General features: G+C 41.9%; 1 protein-coding gene across 4 annotated transcripts in view; it reads right to left on the reverse strand.

Annotated features, from left to right (window-relative positions):
* Positions 1-507: 507 nt before the first annotated feature.
* The window catches only part of TULP3 (tubby like protein 3), a 77697-nt gene continuing 64439 nt past the window's right edge, over positions 508-13765 (reverse strand). For 3 of the 4 annotated variants that reach the window (XM_006096080.3, XM_014462052.2, XM_014462053.2), the window contains 8 exons: positions 9863-9990; positions 9282-9479; positions 6899-7011; positions 6041-6146; positions 4737-4835; positions 4026-4197; positions 2780-2893; positions 508-636 (listed from right to left, as the gene is read on the reverse strand). In XM_006096080.3, coding sequence (XP_006096142.1) covers positions 602-636; positions 2780-2893; positions 4026-4197; positions 4737-4835; positions 6041-6146; positions 6899-7011; positions 9282-9479; positions 9863-9990 — 965 coding nt within the window. In that variant the 3' untranslated portion in view covers positions 508-601. Of the gene's footprint in view, positions 2894-4025; positions 4198-4736; positions 4836-6040; positions 6147-6898; positions 7012-9281; positions 9480-9862; positions 9991-13765 lie in introns of all 4 variants that reach the window. The other variant, XM_006096079.3, reaches the window with a different exon arrangement.

Consider the following 13765-nt stretch of genomic DNA (forward strand, 5'->3'; position numbering starts at 1 on the left):
GGGATTAAGCCCACAACTGAGGCATGTGCCCTCACTGGGAATTGAACCATGACCTCCTGCTTCATAGGTTGATGCTCATCCACTGAGCCATGCTGGCGGGGCCCTTCCTCTCTCTTTAAAATCTCTAAAAACATACATATTTTTTAAAGTATATAAGACTGGCCCGATTCTATGAGAGCTTATAGTGATGCTTCCTTGAAGATTAGTCCATTATTGCCAAGTGATGAAATGTATTATTACAGAACATGACAGAAGGAACTATGTAATGGATGGGACTTTGAAAAGAAGAAGGGTGACACCTCATTTTTATATAAATTATTTTTTATTTCTATAGCATACAAAAGGTATAAATATGACTTATGTAAAACCAATCACCTACACATTCAAGCAGCAAGTACATGAAGCTGGGGTAAAAATCTCTTAGCCAGAGTGAGCAGGAAGCAGCAGGGTTAGATCTGGTCAGGCCATGAGACTCCCTTCTCCAGATGTTGTCAATTACTGCATCCAGGGATAACTGAACAGCTTTGTTTTCAAGGAGGGCAGCTCATTTGACAGTACTTGAGGAAGGTGGTGCCAGAGGTCTGAAGGGCTTTGGGCACTTCTATGAAGGAGGCACTTGATGGGAAGCAGGCATGCCTGAGATAGAAACCAATCTTGTCAAAACACAGCACAGACTTTCCAGCGGGGGGGCAAGGGCCTTTTCATCTCCCAGACCTCCTGCTTCCACGCTGCTGTTTGATGTGGAGCACGGGGCCACAGGAAGCAAAGGCAAAAAGCAAGCCCACAGAAGGGAACCGGAATGGCGCCTCAGCCACTGATTCCCTGCCCCGTGCTGGCAAACAGCTAAGTGCACAAAGGCTTGGGAGCTGAGCAATACTGAATGCAGAACTCACAGAGTTACTGGATTCTCAAGATTCAGATACACTCTGAGACCGGTGAGCTGGTAGCAGAGCCATGTTTTGTTGGGAGGTGCTAATAACCTCAACAACTTAGCAAAACTCATGATCTGTGAGGAAGAGTGACAAGAGCTCGATTGTACCAGTGAACAGGCTTTAGGGAGCTGGTATTTATGTCAAGAAGAAAGGCCCAAAGTTCTGCCCAACAAGGTCCACAGGGCTCACAGTCAGCTGGCTAGTCCTCACCAACCCTCACCTGCCACCTCCCTTGATAATGACAATGGAAGTTTTGATACATAATGATCTCTTCTTACATGGTCTAAAGCAGCAGTTCTCAACCTGTGGTCCGTGACCCCTTTGGCGGTCGAACGACCCTTTCACAGGGGTCGCCTAAGACCATCCTGCATATCAGATATTTACATTACGATTCATAACAGTAGCAACATTACAGTTATGAAGTAGCAACAAAAATAATTTTATGGTGGGGTCACAACATGAGGAACTGTATTTAAAGGGCCAGAAGGTTGAGAACCACTGGAAAGGTATGTGTGTCCTTCTATATACCAATGTCTCCATAGTAATATAGCTGTGGGAGGCACTCCTGGGTTGAAAGTGAAGGCAACTGTCAAATTCCTCTCAATCTTGGACTAAATCACCTCTTAGGTTTTTGTTTTCAGTGTAAACTAAAATTAAGACAACTATATAAAATCCTCACATCACTGATCACCAGTTTGGCCATAGCCACTCTGACTGAGATTGGTGCCAGCCAATCTGCTGTGAGGGAAGAAAGGGAAGAGGGGGACTGCAACATCAGTACCTCCAAGCATCATGGGACTATAAGGTTAACTCGTAAGAGACAAATACCACACTCCCTGTGATGAAGACAATTCTAGTCTAATTTCCTACTGTGCATTAGTTCTTCTCAGGGTAGGTAAAGTGGCTGGCATTGCCTTGTCCCGTGGGTGGGTTAGGTAGGATAGCAGAATTAAGCCACCTGTGTGGACAGAATTATCACGGACTTTGGGTTTCCCAGTTCTGATGGTAAATGATATCCTAGGAACCATTGTCACCAAAACAAGGTAATGCTTTGTAACAGTGAATGCAGCCGAGTGACTCTGGATCCAATCTGCTATTGCTTCCTAGAGATACCCATTTCCCACTTATATAATCTCAGGATTACAAGCCATTTTGGAAATGCCCAAGTCCAGCGAGTACAGAGATATACCTGAAGCAGAGGTTGGAAAACTATAGCCCACAGGCCAAACCTGGCTACTGCCTGTTTCACTGGAACACGGCCACACTCGCTCATGTAGGAACAGACTAGGGCGCTTTTGCAACGACAGCACTGAGTAATTAATTATAAGAGAGATGATCTGGCCGTTTACAGAAAACATTTGCAGACCTAGAGACTAAAGTGAATTTAGGGAACTGTCCCTTCTCTGAAAAGGTCTTCAAAAGAGAGACCCAAGCATCTAATTATTAGAACCTGATTCTAGTTGCAAGTTTCCAAGCACAGGAAATCCAACTTTGAGGCATAGAATCTGTTAGAGGCAATAACCTCAGGAGTCAATGTGTTCTGGACAAGAACCTTCCTGTACTTTGAATAATGCCTCACCTATGTTACTGGTAAACTGCACCCCTTGACCAGATCTGTGAAAGGCAGAGAAGTGTGTGTGTGTACATATGTATGCTAGTATATGCACACACATATATGTATAGACACATATACATACATACATTCGGGGATTATTCCAAGAGGGACAGACTGTCTCTTTTTATGACCTGGGCTGAGAGCCAGGGAGGCAACTATCTGCTCCCGAAAGCTCTGCAGTGAGGAAGTCCAGCTGTGTAGGTGTTTCTGTCTCATTCACATGCCAGCTTACTGTCAAAGCTAGAAAGCCCAATGGCGAAGGCCTGGAGTGCACACAGCGGGTAGTTGTAGTCCAGAGTGAAAACATCATCTGCCACACGTCCAAACTGCATGACAATATAGTCAGCTAGAAACAGAGAAAATATGATGTTAGAAGATAATGTGGTTGTACTGGGGAAAGCCTTTAAGATATAAAAACAAATCCTCCAAATAGGTCAGTTAATCAGCGGGTCTCTTTAAAATGGGCAACTTTTAGCCCTACCAAGTTTGGCTCAGTGGGTAGAGCATCGGCCTGTAGACTGAAGGGTCCCAGGTTCGATTCTGGTCAAGGGCACATGCCTGGGTTGCGGGCTTGGTCCCAGGAGGGGGCATGCATGAGGCAGCCAATCAGTGATTCTCTCTCATCATTGATGTTTCTCTCTCTCCCTTCTTCTCCCTTCCTCTCTGAAATCAATAAATATAAATATACTAGAGGCCTGTTGCACGAAAAGATTTGTGCAATAGGCCTTCCCTTCCCCTGGCTGCCGGCACCGGTTTTCCTCCAGCACCCGGGACCCAGGCCTTCACTCCAGCCGGAGCCGCCTTGAAAGCCCTGGCTGCTCCGGCCTGAGCCGCCTTCAGTCTTCGCTCTGCCGCTTCGCACCGTATGCAAATTAACCATCTTTGTTGGTGGTTAATTTGCATATCGTGCTGATTAGCCAATGGGAGGCGTAGCGAAGGTATGGTCAATTACCCTGTTTGTCTATTATTAGATAGGATATTTAAAAAAAATAAAATGGGCAACTTTGAGAAGAATGGAAAGATTTATTAAAAAGAATATCTGCTAACCATGAGCAAAGTTTCTATTATGATTCCCCTCAACTACAGGGAATGGGAAGCTACTCCTGACCAGCATGAAAGGGAAAGAGGAGAGAAAAGTCGAGAGTAGCTTGCTGGGGACAGTACAAGTTCCATGAGCTAGAGTTGCCAAGGAACCTTTACTGGGTGAGGATCATTTGCATTTGCTTCCCGAACAGCCTCCTCTAAGACTTCTCTCGTTGGCCACAGGAAGAAATCTCTCACACTCTTCAGCCCTCCTCAACACAGTAGTTCAAAAGTTTTACTGTAACACTGTTGTTTTGTCTTTCCAAAGAAATCATTTCTTTCTTAGATAATTCTCTCCTGAATATAGGTTCCTATCAGTGACAGGAAATGTTCATTTCCCCACCGTGTAAGGATAGCCTCCCTCCCATTCCCAACCAGTCCTTCCTGTGGCTTACGGTCATTTTCATGGACTATCTGAAAGTTCTTCACAGATGCCTGAGTGACCCGGCCATGGAAGTTCAGGACATAGGACTGCGTGTCATCATTCCACACTGGGGCCTTGTTGTGCAGCTCAATCAAGTTCTCCATGGTTTTGTTTTGCCATTTTGAAAGCAAGCTCTCATGGTCCTATTTGAAAGGAAAAATATTACTCTGTACTGAGAACCATAAGAAACCATTCACTTGCAACTCTGATGGAGAAAGTGGGCAGGGGAATATTTCCTCCATTCCAGGAAGAGTAAGTGGCTGCAAATCAAGCACTCTAACAATTGCTCTGCAATGTACTTCTCCTGAGGTTCTGGAGTGATGGCTCTCCTAAAGAAGAGTATGAGGGCCCTGGCTGGTGTGGCTCAGTTGGAGCATTATCCCTGACACCAAAAGGTCACCGGTTCGATTCCTGGTCAGGGTACATGCTCAGGTTGTGGGTTCAGACCCCAGTTGGGGTACCTATGGGAGTACCAATCGATATTTCTCTCTGACATCAATGTTTATCTCCCTTTTCCTTCCTCTCTCTCTAAAAAGAAATCCATTAAAATATAGAAATAAATTAACTAAATAAGAGTATGAGCAATATTCCAGTTCTGGAAGAATCAATAATTTTTGGACTGATCTCTTCTATATTGTATTCTTGTCTTTTAGAGTCATTTGCTGATTAAATATATTCTTACACTTCGTGGCCGAAATGGGATCCGTTCATGGTTCATATTCATCCCTGGAATGATCACAGACATCTTCCTAGGACCTTTAAATCCAAACACATTTGTTTCCTGGAAGATAGAAAAATAAGACAGAACTTGGAAACAGAAAAGAAAACAAGACCACATTCTTCACGCAAGACTCATTTGGGCATGTAAAATGCTGACAATGTCAAGAGTACTAAAGCTGCTTATTACTGTAGTTTAAACAAAGAGAGACAGATAATCGAGACCAGGAAAGTAATTATATTTCTCTTTTTTAAACCTAATTTGAACATTTGAATTTAAAATAGATTATATTGGCTTGAAAATTTACTCTTTAATCTTAAATGAACTTTGAGACAACTGTGAGCAAACTGTCCAATTTTGTCATCAATAAATATTTTTGTCCCAATGAGGGTATAGCACTATCTGATCTACAGTGAGAATTACAGTGTAAATTAAATGGGGCCTGTATTAGGAGGTAAAAACTCAAATGCCTGTCAAGCCAGACAGATTATATATAAATAAAATAAGCACATTAAATAGGTGGATATATGTCTGTGTGTGTATTCATATACATATGCACATGTACACACACGAGTCATGCATAGTCATGCATGTTGAGACTTTGGGATCAAGCAACAACTCTGAAAGGAAGCATTGGGTGCCATGCAGATGTACACAAAGGAATGCCAGCCACATCCAGTGGTCAGAAAAGACTTCTCTGATGACATCAGTTCATATGGTAAAGGCAAGGAAGGGAAAAGGGAAAGCTCTCAGGAGAGGGAAGATCATATGGTGGATAAAACAGGAGAGTTCTGTGGCCAGAATGATGGCAACAGGAGGGAGAGTGCCACTAGGACAGTCTGAAAGAAAAGGCCAAAGTGTTAGGCCTTTATTCTGTACAGCCTGGGAAGTCATACAAGATTTGAAGCAGGAGAACAGCAGGATCAACTGGAGTTCTGTTTTAGGAAGATTTATCTGGCAGCAGTACAGAATGAACTAGATAGAAAAGACTAAAAACAAAGAGATTAATTTGTAATTTATTGTAGCCTCTGGCAATGGATTAAGAGGTCATGAAGGTCTGTGGTAATCCAATGGCATTAGGAAAAGAGAAGGCAAGACATATTAACACAGTAAAAGCATAAATGAACTTGGCAATTCATAAATAATTAAAATTTGGAAAGAGAAAATGATTCCAGTAACAGAAAAGGGGATCACAGAAATAGAAACAAGCTTGGGAGGAAGGATTATGAGTTCAGTGTAGGGTAAGTGATTCCGAGGACAGCACTTACATAACAGATGGCTGCCAGCTCCTGCCGGGCATGGGCCTTTTCTTGGGCCTTGGCTGGGCTGACACCATGGTCATAAACTGTAAACTTGGTCCCCATGAGGTTGGATCTAGAATCAAAAGAAATAATCATAATGATCTATATTTTTTCTCTTCCATAAACACAATCTAGGAGAGGTGTTTAACAGAATATCTGCCTGTTCTCCAAATATCTAAATGTTCCTCATCACTTTTCAAAGATCTCTCATTAAAACAACGAAAGGACTTAGATTTTCTTTTAACTTATTTTTCTTTAGATTACAACATTAATACATGTTCATTGTAAAAAAAATATAGGTTGTTCTGAAACAACAGTGTTAACCTAAAAATAAAAGGCGGAAGCGAGAGGCAACAAGCATTTATTTGAGATTTAAAAAAAAAGAGTAGCTATTCGGAAAGCACCGATTCAGGTAGAAGCCCAAATGGTGCTGCCATTAGGAGACAAAGGCAAGAGGTATATACGAGAAAGGGAAGGGAACAATTACATCACTATGGGGGAGGCACTGCTATTGGTGCAGATAAGCTAGCAGAGTGACATTAATTCTAAACAATGTTTTTAATTTTTAGTCAAGTAGCCATCAGTCTGGTCGTCTTACTATCTGCTTTCTTGTTATCTTGGCACAATATCGTTTTAGGCCCAGTCCAAAGGTTATTCTGCCCTGTTTTAACATTTCAAAGGTTTCAGGCATAAGACATGCAAGTCAATTCCTCTGGGGTGGCAGCTCTGACTCCATTTTTAAAGTGGCTCTATTTGTATTATTTTTTTTACAATAAGAATAAAAGTACCAGAAAGAATAGGACAGTGATACAAGGATGCTTTCACCTGAGTTTGCCAATATAACTTTCCCCTTCACGAGATAAATCTGTTGGATCGGTGGAGATAAGGTAGTTGGATGTTTTGCTCTTTTTCCGTTTTCTACCAGCAAGAAGAAATATCTGGAAAAAGAAAAAAAAGGTCAGTTAAAAATGAAGTCGAGAGAACTGCTATGGTTGGTTCTACCTTCTCACTTTGCAGCCCCTGCCCAAGGTGCAGCCATCCTTGATGCCGTCCAGCAGCAGCAGCTTCTTGGGCCCAAGGCTGAGACAATGCCAAGGCCCCTGGCAGTGGGGACAAGGCCACCAGCACAGAGCAACATTGGCCAGCCACTCTACAAGGGACAGTGTGGGCCTGCCGATCTTGTTCCCTCAGTCGCCTGGCCACACAAGGATTACGGAGAACTTGGTCAGCATGATGGCCCCACGGATGGCAGTAGCTATTTCCCTGTGGCATGTAACACCCTGACCAACATGTCCGTTGTCATTCCCAATGGCGACAAATGCCTTGAACCTGGTCTGCTGGCCAGCACGAGTCTGCTTTTACATGGACATAATCTTCAAAACTCATCCTTAAAGAATGCCCCCAGGAAAAAAAATCAACCATCTCAGATTTCTTGATGGGCAGGCAGAAGAGAGAGATCTTCTCCAGGGATTTAACTGTGTCTTTAACCAGCGACTGAGCTTAGTGAGGGGCATCACCCCTTGTCCTTGGCCTTGCCTCACAAACTCCGTGGCCTCAATCCCCACCATTGATAGAAGTCAGCTGGGCCTCCCACCACAACCCACGGGTCTCTCCCTACCTCAGCACCAGTGTCATCGCCACTTGGCGTTTTGTCAGAGAAGACCAATCTGTGGGTCTTGATCCCTTTTCCCTCATAAGGCTTCTCAAAATTCACTATCAGTGTTTCCCCACTATGTAACTTTCCTAAATTCACTAGCTTGGTTCTCAATAAAACTTTATCCCTAAAAACCTCTAGTGACTTTTTTAAAAGCTTCATCCAATTCCATGAATAAGAGTCTTTCCAACTTTATGGGAGACAGGATCCTGAATACCTACCCTTCCCATTCTTTACTGCCATAGCAGTCCTAATACTCCTTTTTGTATTTTGTTGGGGGTTTTCTTTGTATTTTTAAAAAAATTTTTGACTTTAGCCCAGCTGGTGTGGCTCTATGGTTGAGCATCAACCTATGAACCAGGAGGTCATAGTTTGATTCCCGGCAGGGGCATATAGCCTGAGTTGTGGGCTCGAGCCCTCCTGTGGCGCATGCAGGAGGCAGCCGATCAATGATTCTCTCTCATCATTGATGTTTCTATCTCCCTCTCCTCCCTTCCTCTCTGAAATAAATAAAAAAAATTTAAAAAAATTTTTCAGATGAATACTCTCATATTTATGCTTCCTTGCTAAAACCCTACTGGACTTAGACAATAACAGGGAAGCAGAAGAGTTGGAGTAGTTAACGGGAGACTTTGGAATCAAACATATGGATTTGAATCTGGCTCTTAAACCCAAGTTTCTTTGTCCATAAAGCAGGGATATACATCCTATCTTACCAGGCTGTCATAAGAATTGTAGATGATAATAAATATGAAGCATTTAGGATATGCCTGATACATCATAAACATTCAATAAATAGTGGTAATAATAACCATGATATTTACTATCACCATCTAATTTCTAGGACCCTAAAATCATCCACTTAGACCTGTTATTAATACAAAATACATTGTTCATTAGCAAGTATAAACTGTCTCAAACATAGGTACAAAGTAAGTTAGAATTTCTAGGGTGAGAAACAATATTTTTCACTTGTATATTCTTCTATATTTCCAATTCCTTCTATTCCCTAAAACTTGCTCTTTTGCCCTGGCCGGTATTGCTCTATGGTTAGAGCGTTGTCCTGTGCACCAAAGGGTCATGGGTTTGATTCCTGATCAGGGCACAGGTTTCAGGCTGAATCCCTAGTAGGGGGCGTGCATCAGGCAGCTGATCAATGATTCTCTCTCATCATTGATGTTTCGATCTCTCTCTCCCTTCCTCTCTCTGAAATCAATAAAAAACAAAAAGAATCAACCAATGAATGCAGAAGTAAGTAGAATAACAAATTGATGTTTCTCTCTCTCTCTAAAGCAATAATTTAAAAAAAAAGAATCAAGCCCAGCCGGTATGGCACAGCAGTTGAGTGTAGACCTATAAACTATGAGGTCATGATTCAATTCCCGGTCAGCGCACATGCCTGGGTTGCGGGCTTGATTCCCAGTAGAGGGCATGGAGGGGGCAGCTGATCCATGATTCTCTCTCATCATTGATGTTTCTAGCTCTTTCTCCCTCTCCCTTCCTCTCTGAAATAAATAACAATATATATTTTTTAAAAAGAATCAATTCTCATACCTTCCGATTTTCATCCTTTTCCAAGTGCATATAGTAAGTGGGGAAGAGACCCCGATCCATTCCTTTTTTATCCCTGGTTATCCGACACTTTACTGTGACACCTCGAGGAGCAGAACTATAAGCAAAGTCCTCTAAATCTTTTACTTCTCCCAGTTGGTTATCAGTTTGTTGGGCTGAAGTACCAGAAGCTCCTGTATCCTGAAAGAATAGCCATACATGAGCAAAGGAGGTAGAGTCAGAAAAACCTCATAATCTCTTTGAGAAGTACTTAATGATAAAATAGCTTATTGGTTTATACCCCTATGTCTTCAGTCTTCTGACAAAATAATAGAAAACTCAGAGAAGTTAAGTATGTATTTGAATACTGGGAGTGATGAAAGAGCTAAGTAAGAAAATGGGATATAGTGTCACAATAGCTGGCTTGAGATATGAAATTAGAGGTCATGAACGTTACATCTAAATTAGAGCTTAAATCTTTTGAAGCAACCCTCACTCAGTAATGGTATTTAAATACTGAATGTACACTATATTTGGGAAATAGTGAAATTAGCTCCAAAGGAAGAAGTTTCAGATCTACATACTGTGGTTGATTTCTGGCTGGATGCAGAACTGGGTCTCTCTGCCTCTGAACGTGGTGAATGAGATAATTTTTTTCCCTCTTCTTCCTCCCCATCAGTCTCCTCATCAAAGTTCAAACTACCTGAGATACCTAGCAGAAAAAGAAGAACTGTCAACAAAAGTCATTTTAAAAAATCAGAGTTTTATTTGGGGATGATGAAAAAGTTCTGGAACCCTTGTGCATTGCTGGTGGCAAGTAAAATTGTGTGGAAAACATTATGGTGGTTCCTAAAAAAAATTAAATATAGAGTTACCATATGACCCAGCAATTCCACTGCTGAGTATATACACAAAAGAACTGAAAGCAGAGACTCAGATACTTGTGCACCAATGTTCATAGCAGCATTATTCACTATATTCAAAAGGTGGAAACAACCCAAATTCCCATCCACTGATGAAAGATAAATTGTGGTACATACATACAATGGGCTATTAGCCATAAAAAGGAATGAAATTCTAATGCATGCCATAACCTGGATGAATCATGAAGACATTCTGCTTAATGAAATAAGCCAGACACAAAAGGACAAATACTGCTATGATTGCACTTACATGAAGCACCTAGAATAGTCAAATTCATAGAGACAGAAAGTAGAATGGTGGTTAGCAGGAGCTGAGGAGAGAGGAGAATGGGGAGTTATTATTTAATAGATACAGTTTTTTATTTTGGGATATTGAAAAAGTTCTGGAGATGGGTAGTAATGATAATTGCACAACAATGTGAATGTACTCAATGCCGCAAAACTACCACAAAATGGTTAAAACATGTATTTTACCACAATAAAAAAATTCAATGATCCACTGTTCTCTATATCAGTCACTTTCCCCCCTACATTTTATTCATTTCTAGTTTAATTAATTCAAGTTGAGGATGTCTAAAATACTATTACTTTGAATTCATGAAGCACCTCTTACAGAAAATTTAAAACTATTTTATTAAAAACTATGTTTTATTAATCAATGTCACCCCCAACAAATTTAATTTTAAAAAAACTATGCTTTTATTTTATCCTCATATTTATAAGAGTTTGAGGAGGAGATACTTGTAGTTTTATTTTTTGTTTTGTTTTTTATTTGTTTATGGAACATACCAGAAGAGCAACACAAACATAAAGTGTGATGTATGTTATATAAGAAGTAGGGTACTCACATCTATAATATAAAAGCGTCATATGCTAACTAGACCAGATGTCCTTCTGGATGACCTTCCAGACGACCTTCTGGACGAAGCTGGGGCTTCGAGGGAAGCCTGGATCCCGGGTGCCAGAGGAAGCCGGTGCCAGCAGCCGGGGGAAGGAAGGCCTACTCTTGCACAAATTTCGTGCATCAGGCCTCTAGTTTACATATAAAAGTATGAGGCTCAGGGAGAATCATTTGCCCAAGAAAAAGAGGCAAAGCTAAGACCTAAATTTCCTTTTTTGCTTAGTCTATAGCAGGGTTCTCAACCTTCCTAATGCCGCGACCCTTTAATACAGTTCCTCATGTTGTGGTGACCCCCAACCATAAAATTATTTTCATTGCTACTTCATAACTGTAATTTTGCTACTGTTATGAATTGTAATGTAAATATCTGATATGCAGGATGTATTTTCATTGTTACAAATTGAACATAATTAAAGCATAGTGATTAATCACAAAAACAATATGTAATTATATATGTGTTTTCCGATGGTCTTAGGCGACCCCTGTGAAAGGGTCGTTCGACCCCCAAAGGGGTCATGAACCACAGGTTGGCGACCCACAGGTTGAGAACCACTGGTCTATAGGGTGAAGTTATCTATCATGTAATAGTTGAAATAGCCCCCAAATCATTAATTTATAAGTAGATTTCACAACAAGCAGTGTGGTTTTTTTTCTCCAAACCATTTCCTACCCACATTCAGAGTGGGGACAAATATGACCTACTTTTACACAGTTAACAAATAAACTGGTGTTAGCTTTTCTCAAGTACATACAAAGATAAGATAAAGACCAATTGAAGATTCATCTCAAGTGAAAACATATTTTCACACAAATACTTACACATGAATGTTCATGGCAACATTATTTATAATAGTCAGAAGTGGGAAACCACCCAACTGTCCATAAATTGATGAAGAGATAACAAAATATGGCATATCCATACAATGTAATGTTTTTCAACAATAAAGTGGAATGAAGTACTGATATCTGCTACAACACAATGAACACTGAAAACACTCCGCTAAGTGAAAGAAGCCAGTCATAGAGGTCCACAGCGGGTATGATTCTATTTATATATGAAATGTCAGGAATAGGCAAATCCAAAGATAGAGGAATATACATTGATAGTTGCCTGGGGTTGAGGGGGTTAGAGAGAAATGGGAAGTGATTGGTAATAGGTAACAGGTTTGTTTTGGAGGTCATGAAAATGTTCTAAAATTGTGATGATGGTTGCAAACCTCTGTGAATATATTAAAAACCAATGAATTGTTCACTTTAAATGAGTAAATTGTATGGTATGTGAATTATATCTCAATAAAGCTATTATAAAAAACTTTTTGGTTTGTGAAGAACATCTTTTCTTTTGTTTTCTAAAATTTTGTTTTGTTTTCTACCTTTTTTCATAGAAAAGGGGTATAAAAATCTTGGGATCTCACTATCCTATGGATAGCTTCACTTAGTACCATGTTTTGAAATGCCATTTTTATACCAATAACTCAGTTTATATGACTACTAGAGGCCCTGTGCATGAAATTCGTGCACTGGTAGGGTCCCTAGGCCTGGCCTGCGATCAGAGACCATCAGGTTCCCCGCCTCCCTGTCTCCTCCTTCCCTCACTCCCTCAGCACCCCGCTGCCGCCACTGGTCACCCACCATGTTCCTCGCCACCCCCTGGTGGTCAGTGCACATCATAGCAAGCACACAAATTCCCATTCTCCCGGTCGAACTCCCAAGGGGACACTTTGCATATTAGCCTTTTATATATATACTAGGGGCCTGGTGCACGAAATTTGTGCACTGGGTGGGGGGAGGTGTCCCTCAGCCCAGCCTGCCCCCTCTCACATACTGGGAGCCCTCAGGGGATGTCCTAGTGACGGCTTAGGCCCGTTCCCTGCTCCCCTTGGGGAGCGGGCCTAAGCCGCAGTCTGGCCTCCCTTTGTGGGAGGTGACTGGGCTGATCAGGGGAAGGCACCAGCCCCATTGCTGCTGCAGCCACTGCCAGTCACCGCAGCCAGCAAGGTTTTTTCATCAACACGGACTCCAGTCTCTTCACCATGGAAAAAAATGACAACTTTCTTTAGGCATTTTCAAGATGTGTCTTTCATATAATAATAATTTCTTTATTTTTTTTTAATCCTCACCTGAGAATATGTTTCCATTGATTTTTAGGGAATGTGGAAGAGAAAGGGAAAGACAGAGAGAAACATCAAAGTGAGAGGAACACTTTGATTGGTTGCCTCCTGCATGAGCCCTGACCTGGGCCCCGGCCAGGAAGGAGCCTGCAACCTAGGTACATGCCCTTGGTCAGAATTGAACTCAGACCCTGCCATCGGCAGGCCAAGGCATTATCCACTGAGCCAAACTGGCTAGGGCAGGATATGACATTTCTTAGCCCTCCAGCAGTGGACCTTCGATTTTTTTCACCAGGAGTGTGGTGAAAAACCCTAGATCACCTTTTTGGATTCTTATTACCCAAGTTACTAAGAATATTACCAGTGGCATATGGGGAGCTTAGCCAATGAGCAGTCAGAAAAGGTGTTTCCTCTGTAGTTCACACCAATTGCCGGCTTGCGGCCCCCCCCCCCCCCCCCCCCCGGGCCAGGGCTGAAGCCTCTCGAAAAGGCGTCAGGCCTGGGCTGGGGGATTCCCAAAACCCTGCGAATGGAGGCTGCGCCCCCGCCCCC

Source organism: Myotis lucifugus, unplaced genomic scaffold (assembly GCF_000147115.1).
Source record: "Myotis lucifugus unplaced genomic scaffold, Myoluc2.0 scaffold_167, whole genome shotgun sequence".
In the NCBI taxonomy this organism is placed as follows: domain Eukaryota; kingdom Metazoa; phylum Chordata; class Mammalia; order Chiroptera; family Vespertilionidae; genus Myotis; species Myotis lucifugus.